Source organism: Salmo trutta, chromosome 27, assembly GCF_901001165.1.
Source record: "Salmo trutta chromosome 27, fSalTru1.1, whole genome shotgun sequence".
In the NCBI taxonomy this organism is placed as follows: domain Eukaryota; kingdom Metazoa; phylum Chordata; class Actinopteri; order Salmoniformes; family Salmonidae; genus Salmo; species Salmo trutta.
In genome coordinates, this window is record NC_042983.1 from 26,598,722 (window position 1) to 26,624,910 (window position 26,189).

General features: G+C 41.0%; 3 protein-coding genes across 4 annotated transcripts in view; all 3 read left to right on the top strand.

Annotated features, from left to right (window-relative positions):
* The first annotated feature begins 745 nt into the window (after window positions 1–745).
* On the top strand, window positions 746–14,983 carry slc2a8 (solute carrier family 2 member 8). Of its 2 annotated transcripts, XM_029717511.1 has the most exons (10): window positions 746–1,116; window positions 1,313–1,475; window positions 1,698–1,904; window positions 2,150–2,249; window positions 3,016–3,227; window positions 3,635–3,784; window positions 8,149–8,257; window positions 8,756–8,923; window positions 13,515–13,660; window positions 14,006–14,983. In XM_029717511.1, the coding sequence occupies exons 1-10, from the start codon at window positions 1,028–1,030 to the stop codon at window positions 14,147–14,149; spliced, it is 1,488 nt and encodes a 495-aa protein (XP_029573371.1). In that variant the 5' UTR covers window positions 746–1,027; the 3' UTR covers window positions 14,150–14,983. The 2 variants fall into 2 exon arrangements, with proteins under 2 accessions (XP_029573371.1, XP_029573372.1); XM_029717512.1 differs by lacking the exon at window positions 3,635–3,784.
* A 919-nt stretch (window positions 14,984–15,902) lies between these two features.
* On the top strand, window positions 15,903–18,292 carry lcn15 (lipocalin 15). Its single transcript, XM_029717513.1, has 7 exons — window positions 15,903–16,066; window positions 16,641–16,780; window positions 17,075–17,151; window positions 17,497–17,607; window positions 17,727–17,828; window positions 17,996–18,021; window positions 18,130–18,292. Exons 1-6 carry the CDS (start codon window positions 15,974–15,976, stop codon window positions 18,019–18,021), a joined length of 549 nt encoding a protein of 182 aa, XP_029573373.1. The 5' UTR covers window positions 15,903–15,973; the 3' UTR covers window positions 18,130–18,292.
* Window positions 18,293–18,732: 440 nt separating this feature from the next.
* Window positions 18,733–26,189, top strand: part of jak2b (Janus kinase 2b) — a 40,574-nt gene continuing 33,117 nt past the window's right edge. The window contains exons 1-2 of the mRNA XM_029717509.1: window positions 18,733–20,323; window positions 22,327–22,572. Of these exons, the coding sequence (XP_029573369.1) occupies window positions 22,341–22,572 (232 nt within the window). The 5' untranslated portion in view covers window positions 18,733–20,323; window positions 22,327–22,340. The remainder of the gene's footprint in view (window positions 20,324–22,326; window positions 22,573–26,189) is intronic.

Sequence of the window (26,189 nt, forward strand, 5' to 3'; positions counted from 1 at the left end):
TGGAAGGCAAATAATGCGTTTTTTTCAAAGGCAATCATGTGAAAATAGCATCCTTATCATTACTCCTCGTGGTTAATTACGGACATTTTGTTTTGAAGCGTTTTCGCCGTGGTCTTTGAACGGGGCTCCTGGCACACGCCCAGGAGGCAGCCCGGTTCGAAACGAATACAATCAACTTTCACCCGGGTCAGATTAATCGAATCCCCACAGTGAATTTGGTCAACAACAATTATTATTTGCTAATTTCCTACATGATATTTGATCGAATATACGTTTCGTAATAGTTAGGTTGTTACAAATGCACTGATATAAGTGGCATTTCGGCAATAAAAAACAATTACTTTAAATGAGAAGTGTGCCTGTTAGAGCTAGATAGAGGATCTTTAAACAATAAGGCGCGAGTGTGGTATATTGGCCATATATCACAAACCCCTGAGGTTCCTTATCGCAATTATAAACTGGTTACCAACGTAATTAGATCAGTAAAAATACATGTTTTGTCATACCAGTGGTATACGCCAAAAATATTTATAACTAGCCCAAGATAGTTAATCTGTGTCGTTTACAATTGGAGCAAATTAAGCATGTGGGCAAAGCCATGTACGAGCTAGCGAGATCCTATTGGCGCGTTGTAGCAGTTATTTCCATATTTCCGTTAGGGAACGCCTTCCCTGTGAAACGAACTGCACTTTTATTTTGAAAAACGAAACCGGAAATTGCAATTAATTGCTAGCATGCGCATCAGCTGATTATATGAAAACATAAAACCAGATTTGCCAATCCGCTGGTCGGTCTGTCGGTCAGTTGACAACATTGAAACGGATATATTGCTTTAAAAATTGTAATATAATTATGATTTTTGTTATTTCCTGATCATTGTCGTTTTGAATTAAGGGGTTCTAGTCTCACGCGCGTTGGTAGTTTTCCCTTCGCGTATATTTTTTTGCACAGGTTTGCTAAATTATCTGTCGCTGGCTCTGCATGTCAAACATTCATGGTTGTCAAGTGACTGCGAACAGGACAAACCATGATTGAAATCCAAAATGAGTCAAGACGATTGCTTGATACAGAAGATGAAGACACAGGAGTGAGATCAGAACAGGACGCATATCTTGAGTAAGTTTGTTATTGATTGTTAGAAACGTGTCTGCAAGACAAGTTTTAACCCAATGTCTTTGGTGGCTCTATACCACCTAACATGTTCTTTACTAAAAACATGGTCTCGTTTTGTTGAGATGTAGAAGTCTTATATGTAATGTTATTGTTACAATAGATGCTGATGTGTAACCCCACCTGTTCTGTCTTTCAACAGCAAGGTGAAGAATGGAAAGTTGTTCCTGGCCTCTCTTGCAGCTGTCCTTGGTCCGTTGAGTTTTGGGTTTGTATTGGGGTACAGTTCCCCTGCCATCCCTGAACTAAGCACAATCACTGACCCAAGATTACGACTAGATGATGACGAGGCTTCGTGGTTTGGGGTAAGATAAATTCTGGGCCCCATGACAAGAATGTTTTTTTTCCCTCTCTCATAACCCCACCAGGATATGCTTTGAATCCTTGTCATGCTATAACAAGGACCCAGAGTTTTTCTTGGTCAGGCCACGCCACTCTTGCGTAGGGGGGGACTCAGGGCCCTAATCATTCCTGAGTGGATGAAAGTGGACATGAGCCACTTATTAGACTGTTTTTTTGTTTTGTAGTCTATCGTGACGATAGGAGCTGCTATAGGAGGTCTACTCGGTGGTTGGATGGTGGACAAGATCGGGAGGAAGCTGAGTCTTATGTTCTGCGCCCTACCTTATATCTTTGGTTTTACTATCGTCATTGCTGCTCAGAATGTCTGGATGCTGTATCTTGGGAGGGTACTCACAGGACTGGCAAGTGGGGTTACATCACTCGTGGTGCCAGTAAGTAATATGGAATGTCTACTCTTATGCTATCAGCTTAAGTTGAAGGTCAGAGGGTGTTACAATTGACCAAGATGCATGACGTTAAGTGTACTATGTGAATGCCTGCATTCTAATGATCTTATTTCACCATACATTCCTATTTTACATGGCACCTCAAATGTTGAATTATTTCTATTGATATGCCATGCTGCATACTCTTCCTGTGTAATTGTTTTTCACTTTTCTCTTCCTCTGTGCTCTAGCTGTACATCTCAGAGATTGCCCATGAGCGTGTCCGTGGGACAATGGGCTCCTGTGTTCAACTCATGGTGGTCACAGGAATCATGGGGGCATATATAGCAGGTATGCAACAGATGTCCATTCGTTAGCGGTATTTGGATGTTATGACTTTATTGTTTTCAATCTCATGAGAAAGTCTTGCATTTTTTTTTAATACTGTATCTGGTCAGTGGAGAGGATTTCTGACCCTGTCACTAAGGATTTCTCAGTATTGTACAACTTTGAGAGGTTACAACAGTAGTCATACTGTTGTATTCATGTTTTAATGAGGTTCATGTTTTAATGATGTGGTGCAAGGTTTTTCCAATCCCAATCAGTATTGGCAACCGAACCTTGATAGTCATGTGATCATCATCATCATCACCAGGAATGATCAAGATTCTACCCTGCTAACTGAGAGCTCTCATTTGTGCCAGGCTCCCAAGCCACCGCTATGCCTAATCAAGTTACTGACATGACATGCTTGTTTGTCAATATACTTTCCTCAATAGACAGTACTATTTCAGGCGTGGTAGGCAGTTTTGTCTTATGTTTAGAAGGAATGGTCTTTAGCTGAGGAATGTTCTAAGGCAGAGGCTTTTCATTATCCCATAGTCTGTATATGGTCTTCTAATTATGCATTTATTTCAATTTAGTGAAGAGGGGTGATGGATACTAATACTCAACATTATAGATTTTCATTGTTTATTTTCTGGAGTTACATAATATCAACAACACCACTGTCTGTGCAATCAAGAACGTCAGTAGGGGTTCATTTTCAAAGGGAAGGATCCAACTAGGGTCATCCCACTACTGTCCTCTCTCATTCTCTACTCTACTAACATCCCAGGAATGTTTCTGGACTGGCGCTGGCTGGCAATCTGCTGCTCCATCCCACCCACCATGATGATGGTGTTCATGTGTTTCATGCCCGAGACCCCCAGGTTCCTGCTGTCTCAGGGTAAACGGAGGGAAGCCGAGGAGGCAGTGCGCTTTCTGAGGGGGCCAGATGCCCCTGCAGAGTGGGAGTGTGCCCGCATTGAGGATGCTTCTGACAACCAGGTGAGCTTTGTGTATTCCCTAATAATCATGAGGTATGAGACTTGCTTTGAAAAAGACATTGTGCAATGGCATAATACAAGGGACAAAGGTATGGATTGTGAAATATTGAGTCACCTCTGTGTTGCACTTAACCAAATCAATAAGAACATGAGGGAAAAATCCAAAACTTTTAGCTGAAAGAACTCGGTCTTTACTTGCATGGTTTTGTATCTGAGTGAGCATATTCTGGTCAGCCCCACTACTATAGGGAAGCAGAGCAGAGAAACTTGGCAGAGCTGAGAAACGGTTGTCATCCATTCTGTGGATATAGTCTGAGGAAAATCAGGAACAAAGAAGCATGCTAACACATCTGACTCATGTTAATGGGAATAAGAGGGTGTGATGACTGTGTACTTTGTTAAACCCAGGGAGGTAGTTTGGGGATGTCTGATCTTAAGGACCCTGGAGTATACAAGCCCCTTGGAGTGGGCATCATGTTGATGCTCTTCCAACAGCTCACCGGTATCAACGCCATCATGTTCTATGCTGAGACTATCTTCGAGGAAGCCCATTTTAAGGTTAGAATTAAGTGTTATTTGAGGTATTTTGGCTGCTGGAATGAGCAATTCTTTATTTGTAATCATAAAAAATAAAAAGGTTTTAATACACTGATCAAAAATATAAATGCAACAATTTCAAAGAATCTACTCAGTTACAGTTCGTATAAGGAAATCAGTCAATTTAAATAAATTAAAACTGACATTTTCAGCTTCCAGGAATTGTGTACAGATTCTTGCGATGTGGGGCTGTGCATTATCATGCTGAAACATGAGGTGATGGTGGCGAATGAATGGTACAACAATGGGCCTCAGGTTCTCGTTATGGTATCTCTGTGCATTCAAATCTCCATTTGATAAAATGCTATTGTGTTCATTGTCCATAGCTTATGCCTGACCATACCATAACCCCACCGCCACCATGGGGAATTCTGTTCACAACGTTAACTTCAGCAAACCCCTCGCCCACATGATGCCATCTGCCCGGTACAATTGGAACCGGCATTCATCTGTGAAGAGCAGTCTTCTCCAGCTTACCAGTGGCCATTGTGACTTTACTTTCATTAATCTGATGATTTATTTATTTAATCCACTAACTATGTTTAATTGTTACCTGATTTGAAATTATCATGTCACAATTAACTCAGAAGGAATTTGGTACACCACGGAAGATAGTCATCTTATTAATTATTACCTCATATCATCATTCTGAACAGTTGTAATCTCATGCATCTGCAAAAACCCCAGCCTTACTCATGATTCAGTACTACACAAATTGGTTTATTTATTTACTAGCTAACTAAATAATAGCAGGATAACATACACACTTAATACATGAGACAAAAGTCCCTAGCGGACTTTTACAATATGGTGGCTTTTTACACGACGACATGGAGGGGGAGCAAAAGATACTTATCGTGGATACATTTCAAAACTATTCTCCGTAATCATATAGTTTGCACACGAACCACCGCCCGTTTGGAATAAGAAATCATGAACGTATTTATGTGAGTGCCTTAGTTTGCCATTTATCTGTCAGAACCAGCCCTCCTTAGGAAGGTTGTTGTCCTTTCAGCGGCAAGCTGTATGGCTCTGATTGTCTGAAAGGGGTCTCCCCTTTCCCGTCTTCTACTGTTATTCACTCTGGGAGATTGCTAGCTAGCCAGCCGTGTCTGTGGTTCCCACTGGGTGATGAGAGCGTACAGTGATTGTCTGGAAGGTGAAATTCTCGCCAACACCTTGTGCTGATACTCGGGGTTCAGGATTCAGACCACTTTGATGCACAGCTGCAACCTGGCAATGTTCTGGTATCGTCTGGGAGGTGAGGTATTTTCTTCACCTCGTGTTGAGGTTTAAAGTTTCAAACGTGTAACTCCCTCCTAACATTTCCTGGTCTAATTTTAATTTCTGTTGGCAATCCTTTTATGCACTCTGGCCAAAGGGGAAGGTTCCGTTAGTCTGATATGCTCTCTGGCTACTTACTTATGCAGTTTATAGGGGAGAGATACTCTTATAAACTCAGCAAAAAAGGAAATGTCCTCACTGTTAACTGTTTATTTTCAGCAAACTTAACATGTGTAAATAGTTGTATGAACATAAGATTCAACAACTAAGACATAAACTGAACAAGTGCCACAGAAATTGAATGTGTCCCTGAACAAAGGGGGGGTCAAAATCAAAACGAACAGTCAGTATCTGGTGTGGCCACCAGCGGCATTAAGCACTGCAGTGCATCTCCTCCTCATGGACTGTACCAGATTTGCAAGTTCTTGCTGTGAGATGATACCCCACTCTTCCACAAAGGCACCTGCAAGTTCCCGGACATTTCTGGAGGGAATGGCCCTAGCCCTCACACTCCGATCCATCGTCCTACTCAACAGCCAGTTGAATCCCGTGGCGCGTTATTCAAATACCTTAGAAATGCTATTACTTCAATTTCTCAAACATATGACTATTTTACAGCATTTTAAAGACAAGACTCTCGTTAATCTAACCACACTGTCCGATTTCAAAAAGGCTTTACAACGAAAGCAAAACATTAGATTATGTCAGCAGAGTACCCAGCCAGAAATAATCAGACACCCATTTTTCAAGCTAGCATATAATGTCACATAAACCCAAACCACAGCTAAATGCAGCACTAACCTTTGATCTTCATCAGATGACAATCTTAGGACATTATGTTATACAATACATGCATGTCTGTTCAATCAAGTTCATATTTATATCAAAAACCAGCTTTTTACATTAGCAGGTGACTAGCATGTGACTAGCATTCCCACCGAACACTTCCGGTGAATTTACTAAATTACTAATGATAAACGTTCACAAAAAAGATAATTATTTTAAGAATTATAGCTACTGAACTCCTCTATGCACTCTATGTCCGATTTTTAAAATAGCTTTTCGGTGAAAGCACATTTTGCAATATTCTAAGTAGATAGCCCGGCATCACAGGGCTAGCTATTTAGACACCCAGCAAGTTTAGCATTCACCAAAGTCAGATTAACTATAAGAAAAAATGTATTACCTTTGCTGTTCTTCGTCAGAATACACTCCCAGGACTTCTACTTCAATAACAAATGTTGGTTTGGTCCCAAACAATCCATAGTTATGTTCAAACAGCGGCGTTTTGTTCGTGCGTTCAAGACACTATCCGAAGGGTAAATAAGGGTTACGAGCATGGCGCATTTCGTGACCAAAATGTCTAAATATTCCATTACCGTACTTCGAAGCATGTCAACCGCTGTTTAAAATCAATTTTTATGCCACTTTTCTCGTAAAAAAGCGAGAATATTCTGACCGGCAAAGCCTGTTTACATTCAACGAGAGAGAAAGTAAAAGCATGCACGAGCCTCATTCTAAAGGCCCTCTGATAGAGCACTTGCCAAACGCGCTTGTGTGTTTCAGCCTGGGCCTTGAATTACGTCATTCAGCTTTTTCCCGGGTTCCGAGAGCCTATGGGAGCCGTAGGAAGTGTCACGTTACAGCAAAGATCCTCAGTCTTCAATAAAAAGAGCCAAGATGGACAACAACTTGTCAGACAGGCCACTTCCTGGTCAGAATCTTCTCAGGTTTTTGCCTGCCATATGAGTTCTGTTATACACAGACACCATTCAAACAGTTTTAGAAACTTTAGGGTGTTTTCTATCCAAAGCCAATAATTATATGCATATTCTAGTTACTGGGCAGGAGTAGTAACCAGATTAAATCGGTACGTTTTTTTATCCGGCCGTGTAAATGCTGCCCCCTATCCCCAACAGGTTAATGACATCACAAAAACATGACATTAGTTTTCTATAGCTCCTGACAGACCATTCCCCACCTTACGTTAGAATTATTGTTCCAGTATTCACGTTTGACTGTGTTTAGAGTTTCAGTGGGAAAAGCCTGTTTACAAAGACATTCCTTTTGTTCATACTGGAGGGGAATAAAGAGTCCCCTTCTCCTGTAACTTACAACAGGGTGTGAACTGTCAACCATCCAGCAGCTCCGCTCCACCCCACCCTCTGTGGGTGAGAGCGGGCCTGGTTACTGTCAGCCATTGCCAAGCTTATCTGACCCATTCTGATCCTCACAGGACAGTCATGACACCATCAAAGATGAGCATTTGCCCTCTGAAGTCGGTAACGACGCCGAACTGCAGTCGGGTGAGGACGACGAGTACGCAGATGAGCTTCCCTGAGACGGTTTCTGATAGTTTGTGCAGAACTTCTTTGGTTGTGCAAATCCACAGTTTAATCCGCTGTCTGGGTGGCTGGTCTCAGATGATCCCGCAGGTGAAATAGCCGGATGTGGAGGTCCTGTGCTGGCATGGTTTTTGAGGTCGGTTGGACGTACTGCCAAATTCTCTAAAACGATGTTGGAGTCAGTTTATGGTAGAGAAATGAACATTCAATTCTCTGGCAACAGCTTTGGTGGACATTCCTGCAGTCAGCATGCCAATTGCACGCTCCCTAAACTTGAGACATTTGTGGCATTGTGTTGTGTGACAACTGCTAATTTAAGTGGCCTTTTATTGTCCCCACAAAGTGCACCTGTGTAATGGTTATGCAGTTTAACCAGCTTCTTGGTATGCCACACCTGTCAGCTGGATGGATTATCTTGGCAAATGGAGAAATGCTCACTAACAGGGATGTAAACAAATTTGTGCACAAAATTTGATCAGCTTTTTGGGCATCTTTTATTTCAGCTCATTAAACATGGGACCAAAACTTTACATGTGTTTATTTTTGTTCAGTGTAGATTTATTTGTTCAATTTATTAGTCTTTTCACATTATTATTCATAAGCTGTAATGTGATTATCTAAATATCGATACTATGGATATTGACATGCCAGTGGGGTTAAATGTATTAAATGGCAGATGGTGATTTTGTTTTTCAGAACAGCAATGTTGCTACGGTAGTAGTAGCAGCAATCCAGGTAGTGTTCACTGCAGTAGCAGCATTGGTCATGGACCGCGCTGGAAGAAAGCTTCTCCTCATCCTCTCAGGTGCATATGTCTCACAAGCGTGTCTGTGTAATATCAGAGACTTAACTTTCCTCCACCACTGATTATGATGCATCAATTGAGTCCTTTGTGACAATCCCACTCAAAATGTAGGGGGCGGAAGTAAGGCAGTGTCAAGCTTGACATCAGATTATCTCACCCAAACTGGGCCCCAACACCCTAAAAATAATTGTTCGATGGCGGACATGCATAAATATGGAGGCCTTATGCACTTACCACAAATGCCTTGTTTGCTGTATTGTAGATTGCTCTCCGTTACACTTAATTTTTTTTGCATCGGCATTAGCACAGTACACGATCCAAATCTCCAAAGACATTCAAAAAGAAGAGAGGGAAAAAAGTAGATCGAGCCATGTCGCATGCCATAGTTTTAAAAACTCTGTTTTTAGAACTATGACATGTCTGTACTCTGCCATTGTTATGCACGTTCACCATTGTGAAAAATTTCAATTTCTCCCTCCCTCCCTTTTCTATATAAAGGAGTTTCTATGTGCCTAAGCACTGCTGCCTTTGGTGTCTACTTCAAGTTGTCCAGTGAAACCCATGGTAACTCCTCAGGACTTTTCCTAGTAGAGAGTCCCCTAGCAGAGGACCCTGCGGCTGGGCTGTCCTGGCTCGCACTGGCCAGTATGGGCTTCTTCATCACAGGTGAGCTCCACACTTAGATTGGGCTCTGTCTAGTCTAGAAAACAGTGACTATTGTTACCCAGCAAACTATCCTGACTATATAAACACATTTAAAACAAATTGTCAGCAATGTACAGTGCATTTGGAAAGAATTCAGACCCCTTCCCTCTATCCACATACAGCCTTATTCTAAAATGTATTACTTTTTGTTTTATCCCTCATCAATGTACACACACTACCCCATAATGACAAAACGAAAACTGGTTTAACATTTTTTTTGTACATTTATGTAAATGTATTCGGACCCTTTGCAATGAGACTCGAAATTGAGCTCAGGTACATCGTGTTTCCATTGATTATCCTTCAGATGTTTCTACAACTTGATATGGAGTCCACCTGTGGCAAATTCAATTGTTTGGATATGATTTGGAAAGGCACACACCTGTCTAAGGTCCCACAGTTGACAGTGCATGTCAGAGCAAAAACCAAGCCATGAGGTTGAAGGAATTGCTGTAGGATTGTCGTGGCACAGATCTGGAGGAAGGGTACCAAAACATTTCTATGGAATTGAAGGTACCCTAAGAACACAGTGGCCTCATTCTTAAATGGAAGAAGTTTGGAACCACCAAGACTCTAGAGCTGTCCACCTGGCCAAAATGAGCAATCAGGAGAGAAGGGCCTTGGTTAGGGAGGTGACCAAGAACCTGATGGTCAGTCTGACAGATCTCCAGAGTTCCTCTGTGGAGATGGGAGAACCTTCCAGAAGGACAACCATCTCTGCAGCACCTCACCAATCAGGCCTTTATGGTAGTGGTTTCACAGAAGCCACTCCTCAGTAAAATGCACATGACAGCCTGCTTGGAGTTTGCCAAAAGGCACCTAAAGGACTCTGACCATGAGAAACAAGCTTCTCTGGTCTGATGAAACAAGAGAATACAGAAGTGGCTTTGGGACAAGTCTCAATGTCCTTGAGTGGCCCGGACTTGAACACGATGAAACATCTCTGGAGAGACCTGAAAATAGCTGTGCAGCAACACTCCCCATCCAACCTGACAGCGCTTGAGAGGATCTGCAGAGAAGAATGGGAGAAACTCACCAAATATAGGGGTGCCAAGCTTGTAGCTTCATACCCAAGAAGACTCGTTGACACCGTCTTGCTACCAGACAAGCTAAACACCTTGAGGATAACACAGTGCCACCGACACGGCCTGCTACCAATGACTGGGCTCTCCTCCGTGGCCTACGTGAGTAAGACATTTTAAGTGTGTTAACCCTCCCAAGGCCGCCGGCCCAGACGGCATCCCTAGCCGTGTACTCGGCGCATGCGCCGACCAGCTGGCTGGTGTGTTTACGGACATATTCAATCTCTCTCTATCTGAACTAAATGACTATCGCACCGTAGCACTCACTTCTGTCATCATGAAGTGCTTTGAGAGACTAGTCCAGGATCATATCACCTCAACCTTACCTGTCATCCTAGACTCACTTAAATTTGCTTACCACCCCAATAGATCCACAGACAATGCCATCACACTGCCCTATCCCATCTGGATGAGGAATACGTATGTAAGAATGCTGTTCATTGACTATAGCTCAGCATTCAACACCGTAGTACCCTCCATGCTCATTATTAAGCTTGAGGCCCTGGGTCTGCACCCCGCCCTGTGCAACTGGGTCCTGGGCTTCCTGACGGGCTGTCCCCATGTGGTGACGGTAGAGAACAACACCTCCACTTCGCTGATCCTTGACACTGGGGCCCCACAAGGGTGCGTGCTCAGCCCATCCTCTACTTCCTGTTCACCCATGACTGTGTGGCCAAGCACACCTCGAACTCAATCATCAAGTTTGCAGATGACACAACAGTAGGCTTGATTACCAACAATGACGAGACAGCCTACAGGGAGGTGGTGAGGGCTCGGAGTGTGGTGCCAGGAAAATAACCTCACTCAAAGTTAACAAAACAAAGATGATCGTGGACTTCAGGAAACGGCAGAGGGAGCACCCCCCTGTCCACATCGAGACCGCAGTGAAGGTGGAAAGCTTCAAGTTCCTCGGCGTACACAATCACTGACAAACTGAAATGGTCCACCCACACAGACAGTGTGAAGGCACAACAGCACCTCTTCAACCTCAGGAGGCTGAAGAAATTTGGCTTGGCACCCTCCAACTTTTACAGATGCACAATTGAGAGCATCCTGTCGGGCTGTATCGCCGCCTGGTACGGGAACTGCACCACCTGCAACCACAGGGCTCTCCAGAGGGTGGTGCAGTCTGCACAACGCATTACCGGGGGCAAACTACCTGCCCTCCCGGACACCTACAGCACCCGATGTCACAGGAGTGCCAAAAAGATAGTCAAGGACAACCACCTGAGCCACTGCCCGTTCACCCCGCTGTCATTCAGAAGGCGAGGTCAGTACAGGTGCATCAACGCTGGGACCGACTGAAAAACAACTATCAAGGCCATCAGACTGTTTAAATAGCCATCACTAGCACATTAGAGGCTACTTAATCACTGGCCACTTTAATAAATGGAACACTAGTCACTTTAATAATGTTTACATATTTTGCATTACTCATCTATGTATATACTGTTGTGGCCAAAAGTTGAATGACAAATTCATTTTCACAAAGTTTGCTGCTTCAGTGTCTTTAGATATTTTTGTCAGATGTTACTAAGGAATACTGAAGTATAATTACAAGCATTTCATAAGTGTCAAAGGCATTTATTGACAATTACATGAAGGTGATGCAAAGAGTCAATATTTGCAGTGTTGACCCTTTTTCAAGACCTCTGCAATCTGCCCTGGCATGCTGTCAATTAACTTCTGGGCCACATCCTGACTGACAACCCATTCTTGCATAATCAATGCTTGGAGTTTGTCAGAATTTGTGGGCTTTTGTTTGTCCACCCGCCTCTTGAGGATTGACCACAAGTTCTCAATGGGATTAAGGTCTGGGGAGTTTCCTGGCCATGGACCCAAAATATCGATGTTTTGTTCCCTGAGCCACTTAGTTATCACTTTTGCCTTATGGCAAGGCGCTCCATCATGCTGGAAAATGCATTGTTCGTCACCAAACTGTTCCAGGATGGTTGGGAGAAGTTGCTGTCGGAGGATGTGTTGGTACCATTCTTTATTCATGGCTGTGTTCTTAGGCAAAATTGTGAGTGAGCCCACTCCCTTGGCTGAGAAGCAACCCCACACATGAATGATCTCAGGATGCTTTACTGTTGGCATGACACAGGACTGATGGTAGAGCTCACCTTGTCTTCTCCGGACAAGCTTTTTTCCAGAGGCCCCAAACAATCGAAAAGGGGATTCATCAGAGAAAATGACTACCCCGTCTTCAGCAGTCCATTCCCTGTACCTTTTGCAGAATATCAGTCTGTCCCTGATGTTTTTCCTGGAGAGAAGTGGCTTCTTTGCTGCCCTTCTCGACACCAGGCCATCCTCAAAGTCTTCGCCTCACTGTGCGTGCAGATGCACTCACACCTGCCTGAGCAAGCTCTGTACTGGTGGTGCCCCGATCCCGCAGCTGAATAAACTTTAGGAGACGGTCCTGGCGCTTGCTGGATTTTCTTGGGTGCCCTGAAGCCGTCTTCACAACAATTGAACCGCTCTCCTTGGAAGTTCTTGATGATCCGATAAATGGTTGATTTAGGTGCAATCTTACTGCCTGTGAAGCCCTTTTTGTGCAAAGCAATGATGACGGCATGTATTTCCTTGCAGGTAACCATGGTTGAGAGGGAGAACAATGATTCCAAGCACCACCCTCATTTTGAAGCTTCCAGGCTGTTATTCGAACTCAATGAGCATGACAGTGATCTCCAGCCTTGTCCTCGTCAACATTCACACCTGTGTTAACGAGAGAATCACTGACATGTCAGCTGGTCCTTTTTGTGGCAGGGCTGAAATGCAGTGAATGTTTTTTTTTTTTTTAGGATTCAGTTCATTTGCATGGCAAATAGGGACTTTGCAATTAATTGCAATTCATCTGATCACTCTTCATAACATTCTGGAGTATATGCAAATTGCCATCATACAAACTGAGGCAGCAGACTTTGAAAATTAATATTTGTGTCATTCTCAACTTTTGGCCATGACTGTATTCTACTGTATCTTAGTCTATGCTGCTCTGACATTGCTCGTCCATATATTTATATATTCTTAATTCTATTCCTTTACTTACATTTGTGTATTGGGTATATGTTGTGTAATTGTTAGATATTACTGCACTGTCGGCGCTAGAAACACAAGCATTTCGCTTTGAATACTTATGTAAATGTGTGATATTTCAGTTTTGCTAAAATGTATAACCTGTTTGCATTTTTAATTATTGTGTGTAGATTGTGGGGTAAAACGACTTAATACATTTTAGAATAAGGCTGTAGAGTAACAAAATCCGGAGAAAGTTGAGGGTTTTGAATACTTTTCGAATGCACTGTAGGCGTGTTTTTAGTATAGTGGGTTTAGTCACCTATAAGTTTTTCCATGTCTTTTGTCTATAAAATTGAAATTACTATTAACCATAAAATGTGAGTAAAAGTTCAGATCTGACATTTATGCCTCGTGGTATGTTTTCTCATCGGCATACCCTGTTGTCTGTTCAGGTTTTTCTCTTGGTTGGGGTCCCATCCCCTGGCTGGTGATGTCAGAGATCTTTCCTTCGCGAGTAAAGGGGTTTGCCAGCTCTGTTTGTGTCCTCACCAACTGGGGCTCTGCCTTCATCATCACCAAGACCTTCCAGGACCTGATGGTGAGCTGGTGCTGATTTGGGGCATCGTGTGGCAGACGTGGGGGATAAAGGGATCTTGAGCAGGCAGAGGGCTTGGCAGGAAGCCATTTTGCAGTTATGGTTTGCATGTTCTTAGCCTAGCTGAGACAAATGTCTATATGCAAACTTCAACATAATGTTTTATTACAGATACACAAAAATTGCAATGTATACAGTTAGACACTAAACGTGTCGAACAAGGTAGTTTACGCTGCAGTGTCAAGACAAAACAGTTTAGAGGATCAGCTAAGATGTCAGAGGTAATACTGGTAACTGTAAGGATGAATTTGGGAATTGTAATAACAATCCATGATAAATGTATTTCAGGACCTTCTAACCAGTGCTGGGACCTTCTGGCTGTTTTCTGGATGTTGTGCGCTCAACATAGTCTTCACCATCCTCTTCGTCCCGGAGACCAAAGGCAAAAGTCTGGAGCAGATCCAGGCACAATTCAAAGGGACTCCAGAATAATTAAGCTACAATAGACAAACTTAATGCCAACCCCAAATATAACATCAACAAGGACAGAACTACAGTTTCAAGCGTCTCATGATACTTTGTGGTCAATCGTTTTCTGGGTAGTCCTATCTGGATGGTCCTTTAAGATGAGATAATCTATCGCTTTCTGTGACTTGAAAAGGTATAAATGGTTGTGGCTGACTTATGCCTATTTGATACTCTCAGACTTAAGTGGGCCTTGCATTCTGAGCCATTGGCCTTTTGGCCATCCTGAATGAATGCTGGACCACTTAAGCCCCCTTTTTAAGGGTACTTTTACAACAAAATTGCTGGAGTAGTTCAGGTCACACTTGAAGATTCACAAAATATGTGTGCTCCAGAAATATTTGTCAATTCTACTTACAATGCTTGCATTTCATTATGTTTATGTATTTTTTTTGTTTACAGTACAAGAACAGTTTACATTTTCAAATGTGAGAACAAATAAGGCTCTGTGCATGTAAGTAAGAATTTGGCCCATAATGATTATTAGATAGTTTACTGATTTAATGTTCTCTTTGTACCATGGGGGTCTACATTTGTAAGTGTGCACAAATGTCCTGTTGGAATTATTTGTCATGTTTTTCTTCTGAAATCACTAAATGGTTTTTACTGAAACTTTTCTCCCCCTTTCTAAAATGTATGTAATTTTGGTACGAATGGCTGTGTGACTACACATGAAGTATCAATGCACACTAATATAATGTGGTATACTATTACCGGTGCCAAAACATGGAAACTAAATGTGCTACAGTAGTGAATGGTCATAAAATCATGTTAAATAAAGACTTGTCTATTTCATCCATACTAGCACTGTCCATTTTTATTTTTTTTTCTCCATAGACATTCTTTTTTTTTTTTTACTCTGACTAGTTCTAGGGGTTATGGGGTCTGTTCAGTGGGCACTCAACTGTATGGAAGCGGTGAGAGGGGTTTCCAGTTGGAAACCCAGGTCTGACGAGAAAATTCTGGCGGGAAGTGAGCTGGCAACCGGAGATTTGCTGGTATCAAATCCTAGATGCCATTGCCTGCTGTTGTGCCCTTGAGTACAACAACTGCTCCATGGGCGCCCAGTGTGCATCCCCCTCCAACCTGTGTGTCTGTCGGAGGGGTTGGGATAAAAGCAGAAGTCGACTTTGTGTATAATTGATGAATAAAGTGATGATTTTTAATAAGTCTACATGAAATTACTATTGCAATAACATGAGGAGTGTGAGTGACTAACCCTTGAGTAATTTCTCAAACTTGTGGTGGGTCTTCTTTTGATTGCCTACACCTGCAATTATCTGCCTTATTTCCCATCTTAAATTTGTATAAACTTGTAAGACCGTTTGACTTCTACACTTAATGTCATTAACATTTTCTGAGATTATACAGTATGTCTATCATGTTTTAAATCCTTTCAACTTTGAATGGAAATGTCAGCTTTGTTTCCTGGCCTCTCGCGTTAGGAATGAGTCTCCATTATGTTAAGCATATTTGATCACCTCTGTTAAGACAGATGCATCATTACAATGTGAAGTTACATTCTGATAAGGTTTCTTTTTTTTTTGGACAATCTGGTATGTTTCAGTATTCCCATCACTACTTTATCCTTTGAAAAGTGATTATGCATTACCCACAGGGTACAGGAATGTGCAATTACCTAATTGGTGAATGTGAAGGCGGCATTAGGAACATTTCCAAGTACTTAGAGGAAGATATAAAGGTCCACGTCCAGGAGACCTCCCACTCTTATCTATTTGATTCTACCTGCTTGGTCTCACAGCAGGGTCTGTGTTTCTCTATTTGTTCGTCATGTTTTTAGTGGTGACCGTCTTCAGCGTGATGCTATGGACTCAGTGTATCAATGCTGATATTCAGCCACAACAGGACTTTGATCTACAAAGGGTGAGAACAATGGTATATTTGTCAATGTGCTGTGGTAGGCTGTTTTTTCTGATAAAAGCACTGTGGTTCTTTGATCATTTTTACGTGTTTTACTCTTTGTTAAATGCCTGCTTTAGACCATTTTATTTATGCTCTGAAATCTGATTAACGAAATGTATCTGTGGTAAATATCTGTGTCTAACCATAGTATATGGAAAACCTTGTTTGAAACAGAAAAGTTACTGAATTGAAAAACAAACAGTAGCGAGGTCAAAGAACAGCGGAATTTCAACTTTGTTGTTGTTTGTTTAGACCATTACATAAGATTGGTCTTTTTGTGTTTTGAATCCTGTTTTGTGAACATTTATTGTAACGTGTACCCTGAAATATTATTTTAAAGCAATTATTAAGATTTGTTCTTCATTTTAAACAATCCTGTTCCTATCGTCACTATGTATAAAAACACAATTGTGTTATTGAATTGTGTTATTACTACACTTGGTGGATTTTGATGGAAGGATTTTATTTCCTATTTAATAATGTCGTAGGGAATAATGTATTGTCTTTATTAAAATTCTTACAGTGATTTGCTCAGTTCTCAGGACAGTGGTATCGTGTTGGCCTGGCATATGACTCGCCAGAATTTGTGCCATGGAGAAGTTATGTGCAGGTCTCCAATGGGAATATAACCGCTGATATGGATGGCAATGCCAACCTAACCGTATGGGGGACAGGGTATTTACCCTATTTTGTCTTTTAAATGAGATCTACACTCCAACAAATAAAAACATTGTAGATTTTAGGAACATTACACATACCAGTCAATAAGTTAACACTGGGATAAACTTTATACTGACTTTGACTTTCAGTAATAGGCCATTGTAAATGCTTATCGATGTTTATAAATGCTTAAATACTCAAGTAGTAAAGGTACACACTATTTATGTGTATTCATACTTATTAATACATGTTATAAATACTTGCAGCACACATAAACCCATAACCCCTTTCTCAATTTCCTGTTGTGAGGTTAAAAGGTTGCATGTGCCGTGTGTACTACTACCAGAAGACTGACCTCCCAGGCCAGTTCAACTACTTTAGTGACCGTAAGTTATGCTTCCTGCCTCGAGCTGGTTAGAGTAGATGGTATGAGGGTGGAGACACAGTAAAGCATGGGGTAAATGTAGAAATAGACACGCCGATGTTGACACTGCAGTGGGAGGGGGAGTACAGACATCCATTTCCTATGTATGTTAGATTCTAACCCCAACCCTTCCCATAATCCATTTGTGTTTCAATGTATGATGAAGGTTGCTGATCCACTATTATCTGTGCTATTTTTGTTGCTGTGCAGTTTCATTTGTGTCCTTATGGTATCATGTCCTGAGCCTGTAAAGATAAACAATTTCAAACCATAAAGTATTCTAACTAACAAGTTACCTAATTGACAGGTCATCAGATATTGAAGGACATCACCGTGGTGGAGAGCAATTACACTGAATATGGTCTGGTGGTGAAATACAAGAAGATTGTGAAAGAATTCTCCCAGGTGTCTCTTTATGGTAAAGATAATTTACATACAGAATTGTCTCTTTCATGTGGATCCCCTTACTCCTACATTTATTCTAGTCATTATCAAAAAAGTATGTTTTTCTCACTATTTCCCACTGTTTTTCTTAAGGTCGCTCACCAACACTGAGAAAAGAATTGGTGGAGAGATTTAGAAACTATTCTCTGTCTCTGGGCTTCTCTGCAGACTCCATTCTGACCCCATTGTTCGTAGGTAAATATGACTGATCAAACACAGCATAAACTGTCAGATGAAAGTAGCGTAGGACTTGGACTGGTGCCATTGAACTGTATATAAACTTTGTCCCAGTTTCAAAAAATGTTATGCTTTAAAATGTCACCTTTTATTGTTTTCATGTTTTTATTCTACTACTTATACAGATCCCTGCTCTGATTGCGGACATTAAGTGAGTAGAAATTACATTAAATGAGAATAACATTTCTATAGTAATGGTTTTTTTCTGAGCGTTTCTATGTGCTGCTTTTTATATAATACAATCTGCTCACTTTTTAAGGACCTAACAGCAAACATTGGTTAAAGAACTCCACACCATCATAATGGACCAAGATAAGAGCGCATCACCCTTACATATCCTGTGTCTTCTGTTTCGCTCTCTGCTTTACATACATGTATTGTACAATAACACTATTGAATACACAGAGAACTGTTGCCATACAGGTCTGAGTCATATTACTCATATACGCCACTGCCTAACGTGTTGTACATGAAGAATCTGTTTTAAAACCAGAGGTTATGATTGTTAATACAACAAACGTATTTAATATGGGATAGTGGGTTGAAATGTCTTGAAGGTTGAAATTGGAAGCTATCAATATAACCCTATTACCTGAGGGAAAACAGAGGCCTGCTTAACATTATTGCTGGACCACTCAACATCGCTTTACATCATTAAACCGTTCTATTTAAATCTCAGGTTTTCTGTAAGCAAATATACACAATTTATACTGTATAAACAGGTCCAGAAATCAACAATAAACAAGATTTTGAATAGAATAACTTTATTTTTCCCTTGAGGGAACTTCTTGCCTGGTGAAAACAAAAAAAAAAGGAACTTGTGTATTTGTCTAATTGTACTTGAGCAGATCTGCCCCACATTTTACCAAACCATTTCAGCTCCCTCTAGTGGGTCTTAACAAAGCCATTTAAGAATTTTGTCAGTGTTCATTCAATGTCAGTATAGCCCATGATTTTAGTTTTTTAAGAAATGTCCTACCATAATAGATCCATAGACACTGTGTGAAAACGAGTGTATCTGTAGAAGGGAAACAACTTGGTTCTGGGGCTTGAACCAATAAATCCATAGGTATACCAAGTGCACTAATGGGCTAATACACTTATAACTATTTCACTTTTTAGGTGGTATGCTGAAAATGCCAACACAAAACGGGTCTTGCTTCCAACAAGGCCAGAGTGACTGTGATGACACTCATGTTGCACTTTCCACCAAATGATGGGGAACAGCTGGGAATGGGATAACAGTTCATCTGAGGTTATAGAGCATGACTGCGTTTACACTATAAAGGTCTAGACTCCAGACACCTTGGTTGATGCTAGATGTCAGAGGCCAGTAACTGTACACTGTGAAACTCAATTAGGCCATTTAGCTATCCCTTTATATCCCGAACTAAACAATTACAACGTTAGTCATTGGATAACACATATAACACAGTAATATAGGGCACAGAACGCTAATGAAAACAAAACTGTTTTATAAAATATTTGTCAATTTAGAAAAATGGTGTTTCCTTCCCATGGGTATCAGTTCCATTGAATGGTCATTTTGGACAAAATGTGTTCCAACATTTGGCCAGCCTCAGAAAAAAACTACATTGAAATTGATATAGAAATTGAATGGTAAGGGTTTATAATCGAAACAAAGTAAAACTTACGAAATAGAAGTATTCAAAGCAGGGCAAATAACTGACATAGATGGCCTTCACTCACAGCTCGTCAATTTCGTCCTCTCTGGCTAGTTTAGTTTAAAGCTACAATTGGCTGGTGTTACTGTTATGCAGATCTCCATAAGGGTGGTAGCTACAACTGACATAATATTGCTAGCTGACTTGCTGGGATAGCTATTAACGTTACCTTATGCCGTATTTTTATTTTTTTCTGATATAACTAAATTGTAGTTTATAAACTGTTTTCGACATAACGTTGTCTTTATTAACGAGGTTGATAGCGTTGTGGGAGCTTGACAAGTTGTGCCTGCTTTTGAAAACTTAGCCTGTTAGCTAGTTGGGGATGGGCACTGGGGATCAGACTCGGAGAGCTGACCAGCTGGCTTGCTAGCCACTTACTACCAGTCAGCTAGCTAATGTTATTGGTCACGTTTACTAGCTAACGGTACTGTAACAATGCAGGTTACCTAGATAGCTATAATCGCTAGCTAACTGTTAATGCTAGATAAATCGTTTCAGGTAAACTGTGGTGTAGCAACATGGAATCGATAGCTAGTTAGCCTGACGACAAGAACATAACATTTTAGCTTCTGTAGTTTTTTTTGTTTCGTGAAGGGGAAGAATGGAGAGGGATACTATTTTGAGATACATTGATAAATGAATTTTCATCTGGCAAATATTGAGTTACAAGAATTGGATCGGACCTGGCGTTGACAAGCAAGCTGTAAACTCGCCCTGCTAGCTAGCTAAGTGGGCTAACGGTAGCTGACTGGCGTCAACAACAGAGTAAGTTCTATAACGCGTTATGCTAACTCAACACTTTTAACGCTCGTTGCTGTAGAAATGTCACGCACTGTACAGTAACTTTACATGGTATGGATTTGTGTTTTCTGAAGTTGTAGGTGCAGCCCGTAAGATTGAGTTGACCCGAGCTAGAAAGCTACATTAAGCTAGCTGACTAACGTTGTTACGATAAAGTCGAAGCGAATATTGTTACCATATTCAAGTTGAATTGCAAGACGACATTTGTTCCACTAGCTATATATCTTAAGAAAAGTAGCTAATTTGTAATTACAATAGCATATACTTGCGAGTAGCTAGCAATCAAGGCCCAGTTTGTGTAGTTAACTAGCTGACGTCAACAGGTTACTTAGCTACTAGCTAACGCGCTAAGTTAACGTTAGCTAGCTAATTGTTTCGCTAACATTAGCCAACTAAATAAGCTTGAAAGCAAGTTGTCAGGCACACATTTCTCATTTGGTTTTTATGCATAATGTGTTTTCTGTTTGAATTGTATGGTGGTTAACAGTTTCTACACAAGTTTTCTGTGCTGATGTAGAGGTTATTGCTCCCATTTCTACCGGAAGTGGGGCGTAACTCTTGCGCGATAACTAGCTAGCTACGTATATACCCAGTAAAGTATGGACTGCTTCGTTTTTTACATCTAGTAATGAATAGGTGGAACATTAGGTAATTCATATATATCTGGACACCTTGAGTCACTCACACATTCTTTGCAGTGTCGGCCTGGGTGATGTCTCTTGGTCACCCACACTGCCACAGCCTACAATTCACTCAAACATAATTTGCACTTCATCAAAACTGAATGCAATATTCATTCAATTCATTTTCAAAACAGGAAATACAAGTTAATTTTATGAATTCAATGATTACATTTATGCATTACAAATTCGATGTATTGAATTGAAGTGCAATATCTTGTACACATTGAACATATTTAATTCAAATACAGTTTCTGTTGGCACTGAAATCACTCAATACACCACCCTGTCACCATGAAGATCCAAGAGACCATGAGTCAATGACATTACCTATTCTGCATGTACTCATGCAACATAGGCACTCATAAGGATTTGGGTTTGCCCATGTTTTTAAAATCTAATTGGCAGTTATTTCAACCTCCCTTTAGCTCACATTACATGCACTCACTTTGCAGTGTGGTGAACATTTGCTTCTTGTTTATGTGTCTGTGATGGGCTGTAGGCTGTAGCCAGTTCAGATTGCTTCCAAGCCAGCACAGATATACTGTGGAAAGTTGTAATATTGTGTAAAGGAATGATAAGGCCTGCATCTTCACAACAGTTTCTCCAAGCTGCTAACAAAGGTTTTTCTTTGATGAGTTGCTAAGTAATAGCCTTATACAAACTCTTGATGGTGTTATACACCAGTCTTCTGTGATTTTGATTCAGCCCCATTATAAGGTCTTGTGCTCCTCTCTGTAATCATATTACAAGCTTTTGCCCAGAGGCAGCTTTTGTCATTTACTTCTTCCGATCAGAAGTTTTTCATCTCGGCTCAAAACTTTGCCAAGGGCTTAACTCCTGCTTTGGTCGAAGTGTTTGTGTTAATTGAGTAGGGCAGCTGCTCATCTCCGGGCCCACAGGCAGTGTCAGGAGGTTGTGTGTGTACAGTGTGTGTGAACTCCGGTGGTACTGGTGGAGGATTTACAGTAGTCAATAGGCCAAAACATCCAGTCATCAACAGAAGAAGGCACTCCTCTGCTCTAAGGCATCTTTGTTTCAAGGTTATATGTTTGTTTGTTATGAAACTCCTCTCTTGGGCCCCTCTGTATTGTAGCTCTCTGCAGACATTTGTTTCACGGTTTCCCTGCTAAGCTAATCACAACATGAGATGCTCTGCAGTATGGTGGAACAACACTGGGCTGTACTGCTTTCAAAATGCTCTAACTAACCTGTCTTATATTGTCTGACAAAAGAACTCATCACCTTCCCTTTTCTTCTTCTTTCCCCATCTGCTGTTCAATGCAGGCAGCTGATTGCGGATGGCCGGTGTCTCTGTATTGGACATGGAGATGCCTTCATGCCCTCCGGTCCCTGTGCACCAGAATGGAACTGCTCACCGGGAGCCTCGGGTGCCCAGGCCAGCCGCTGCTCCGGTGCTGCGGGTCCACCTCTACCACAGCAGCCTGGCTGGGGTAGACTCCACCCCCCTCAGCTACCCACCGGGGGACTACGTAGTCGAGCAACTGTGTGTCAATGCAGCGAAGGAGTGCAGTGAGTACCAGTCGAATTCTTTCAAAACAGCATGATAACGGTCATGAGTTTGTCCTCACTTAGTGACCTGGCCAAGAAGACCTCTGGACTCTAGTTATAGACTTGTAACTTTAATAACTTAAAACCATAGTTTTTGGTTAGGTCCTGTGGGTTTGGCATGAGGTGTCCTTTCTGCACCAAAATGCTTCGTTACATTTCCTTTGAAAAGGGATAGAGGGAATTGGGTTTGAATGGTATTTTGGTACAATATTTTATTAGGATCCCCATTTATTAGGATCCCCACGTAACTTACATGCTCATTGAGTTAATGTACTCCGTACTAGCTCAGACATAGGGGACTAGACACAGAGATTATGGTCTTGGTTGATTGCAAAAATAAACTATATTATACACTTTGTTCCAGCCTGTCTACCTTTATGTGCTGTTGCCATGGACACGTAAAAGTATAATAACTAAGGTTGAGTGAGTTGTGACATAAGCTGCACTCCCAATGGTCAATAAAAATGTCAGCGAGGAGAAACTAAACCCGCATGTTTTTAAATGCCCGCAAGAGATTTGTTGAAAAGCAAAACATGAGGGACATTTTAAAGGACAATTCAACCACTTTTCAACCTCATTTTCATTATCTCCAGCACAATAACAGTGTGCTGGAAATAAGTGTCTACATACAGTATGTGAAAACTGCACATTTCTAAGTTTAAAAAAACGTTTAATCCTACCCTGTGATGTCACAGAGAAGCATATCTTTAAGACCAACCTTCTCATCTTTTTAATCACAGATCATACAAACATGCTGTTTTAACATATGTGGACACATGGTGCAGGAGATAATGAATATGAGGTTGAAACATTTCACAATTGCCCTTTAAGCAAACGGCAACAGGTACGTTTGTTGGAATATGTCCCAAGTTCCAACGGCTCAAATACAGGTCTTGTGTTTAATGACCTTTTGGTGACCCTGTAGGTAGAACATTTTATAATCGTAACATTCGAATCCTTTTCAAGTTTTTTAGTAAGACTCAAGGCACAGTGCATTATCTGGTCTCCTAAATGTTGATGATAGATACAATATTTTCGTGTTGTTGTGAAATTAATCATGTTTCCATCCACAGTTTTTATGCGAGTAAAGTCATACAGTACATTAAAAAAATCACGACAGCTGTGATGTAAACAGGACATATCGGTACAATTATATAAATGCCGAAAGATAATTTGTTCGTTCGACATGGTCAGATCTTTTTGTGTTGGTAAAATTAATTTTGCGAGAAAGGGTGGTGGAAACCATTGTATAATAACCATCATCTCATCGCAGGACTCCAAGTTTACTTTGATATGTTGTGTGGTCTAGAGGTCGACCGATTAATCGGCATGGCCGATTAACAATCGGTAATCAGCATTTTTGGACGCCGATTATGGCCAATTACATTGCACTCCACGAGGAGACTGCGTGGCAGGCTGACCACCTGTTACGCGAGTGCAGCAAGGAGCCAAGGTACGTAGCTAGCATTAAACTTATCTTATAAAAAACAATCAATCTTAACATAATCACTAGTTAACTACACATGGTTGACGATATTACTAGTTTAACTAGCTTGTCCTGCGTTGCAAATAATCAATGCGGTGCCTGTTGCGGTGCCTTATCATCGAATCACAGCCTACTTCGCCAAACGGGTGATGATTTAACAAGTGCATTCTCGAAAAAAGCACTGTCGTTGCACCAATGTACCTAACCATAAACATCAATGCCTTTTCTAAAATCAATACACAAGTATAGTTTTTTAAACCTGCATATTTAGTTAAAAGAAATTCATGTTAGCAGGCAATATTAACTAGGGAAATTGTGTCATTTCTCTTGCGTTCTGTGCAAGCAGAGTCAGGGTATATGCAGCAGTTTGGGCCGCCTGGCTCGTTGCAAACTGTGTGAAGACCATTTCTTTCTAACAAAGTCCGTAATTAATTTGCCAGAATTTTACATAATTATGACATAACATTGAAGGTTGTGCAATGTAACAGGAATATTTAGACTTATAGATGCCACCCGTTCAATAAAATACGGAACAGTTCTGTATTTCACTGAAAGAATAAACATTTTGTTTTCAAAATGATCGTTTCCGGACTTGACCATATTAATGACCTAAGGCTCGTATTTATGTGTGTTTATTATAATTAAGTCTAGGATTTGATATTTGATAGAGTAGTCTGACTGAGCGGTGGAAGGCAGCAGCAGGCTCGTAAGCATTCATTGAAACAGCACTTTCCTGCGTTTGCCCGCAGCTCTTTGCAATGCTTGATGCACAGCGCTGTTTATGACTTCAGCCTATCAACTCCCGAGATTAGGCTGGCAATACTATAGTGCCTATAAGAACATCCAATAGTCAAAAGTATATGAAATACAAATGATATAGAGAGAAATTGTCCTGTAATTCCTATTATAACTACAACCTAAAACTTCTTAACTGGGAATATTGAAGACTCGTGTTGAAAGGAACCACCAGCTTTCGTATGTTCTCATGTTCTGAGCAAGGAACCTAAACGTTAGCTTTTTTACATGGCACATATTGCACTTTTTACTTTCTTCTCCAACACTATGTTTTTGCATTATTTAAACCAAATTGAACATGTTTCATTATTTATTTGAGACTAAATAGATTTTTATTTATGTATTATATTAAGTTAAAATAAAAGTGTTCATTCAGTATTGCTGTAATTGTCATTATTACAAATATATTTATAAAAATCATCCGATTAATCCGTATCGGCTTTTTTTGGTCCTCCAATAATCAGTATCAGCGTTGAAAAATCATAATCGGTCGACCTCTAGTGTGGTCCTCCCACTACGTCTTGAAATTGGAAACCATGCAGTTTATTAGGCTATATAAATTATGAAGAACTTCACAGGGTGTTGAAAGTTCACGGTGATGAGCGTGATGCTCCTTTCCAATAAATATTAAGGGTCTTTTTCTGGTGACATGGTGATCGATGCTTGACTGCCGTTTGACAAATAAAATATTGTCACTCTTATCCATAATAATCTCATCATGTAGACCATCCTATCCAGTACCTGCACAGCCTACCCGCACTGTGTCTGCGAGCCGTTTGCTGGCGTACACATGCCAAGACCAGAGTTGGCACATTTGCTATTTAACATAACTGTTTTTGTGACTAACCTATCGGTAGAGTTGAAAATGCAATGGAAACACTTTTAACTTTAGATTTTTAGCAAAAAAATTAAATTGTGTGCACTACGTCATCACCAATGTTCCCTCTAAACTGGGCACGTGCCCCGAGACTGCCCTTGCAGAAATATCAGCTCACAGAGAGAAGAAGCACTGAGATTGAATTTCTCTCAACTTTCTAGAGCAGTGGTTGATCCAATGCATTCCTAGTCAAGCCCAAAATTTCTGTAAAAAACCCAATGATAAAGACTTGTGTTTCTATTTTTTTGTATTAGTCTCGGGCAGTTGGCGGTATGTGCACCTGATTCAGCTGTGCTGCGTGCCGGGTAGGCAAACTGTTGCAATTTTTAACCATTTCATGTATCTGAAGGTACAAACTCTTTCTTCCCGGTGGGCCCAAAGAGCAAATCAAGTGCACTATAGGTTTACCGTTGGCCAATT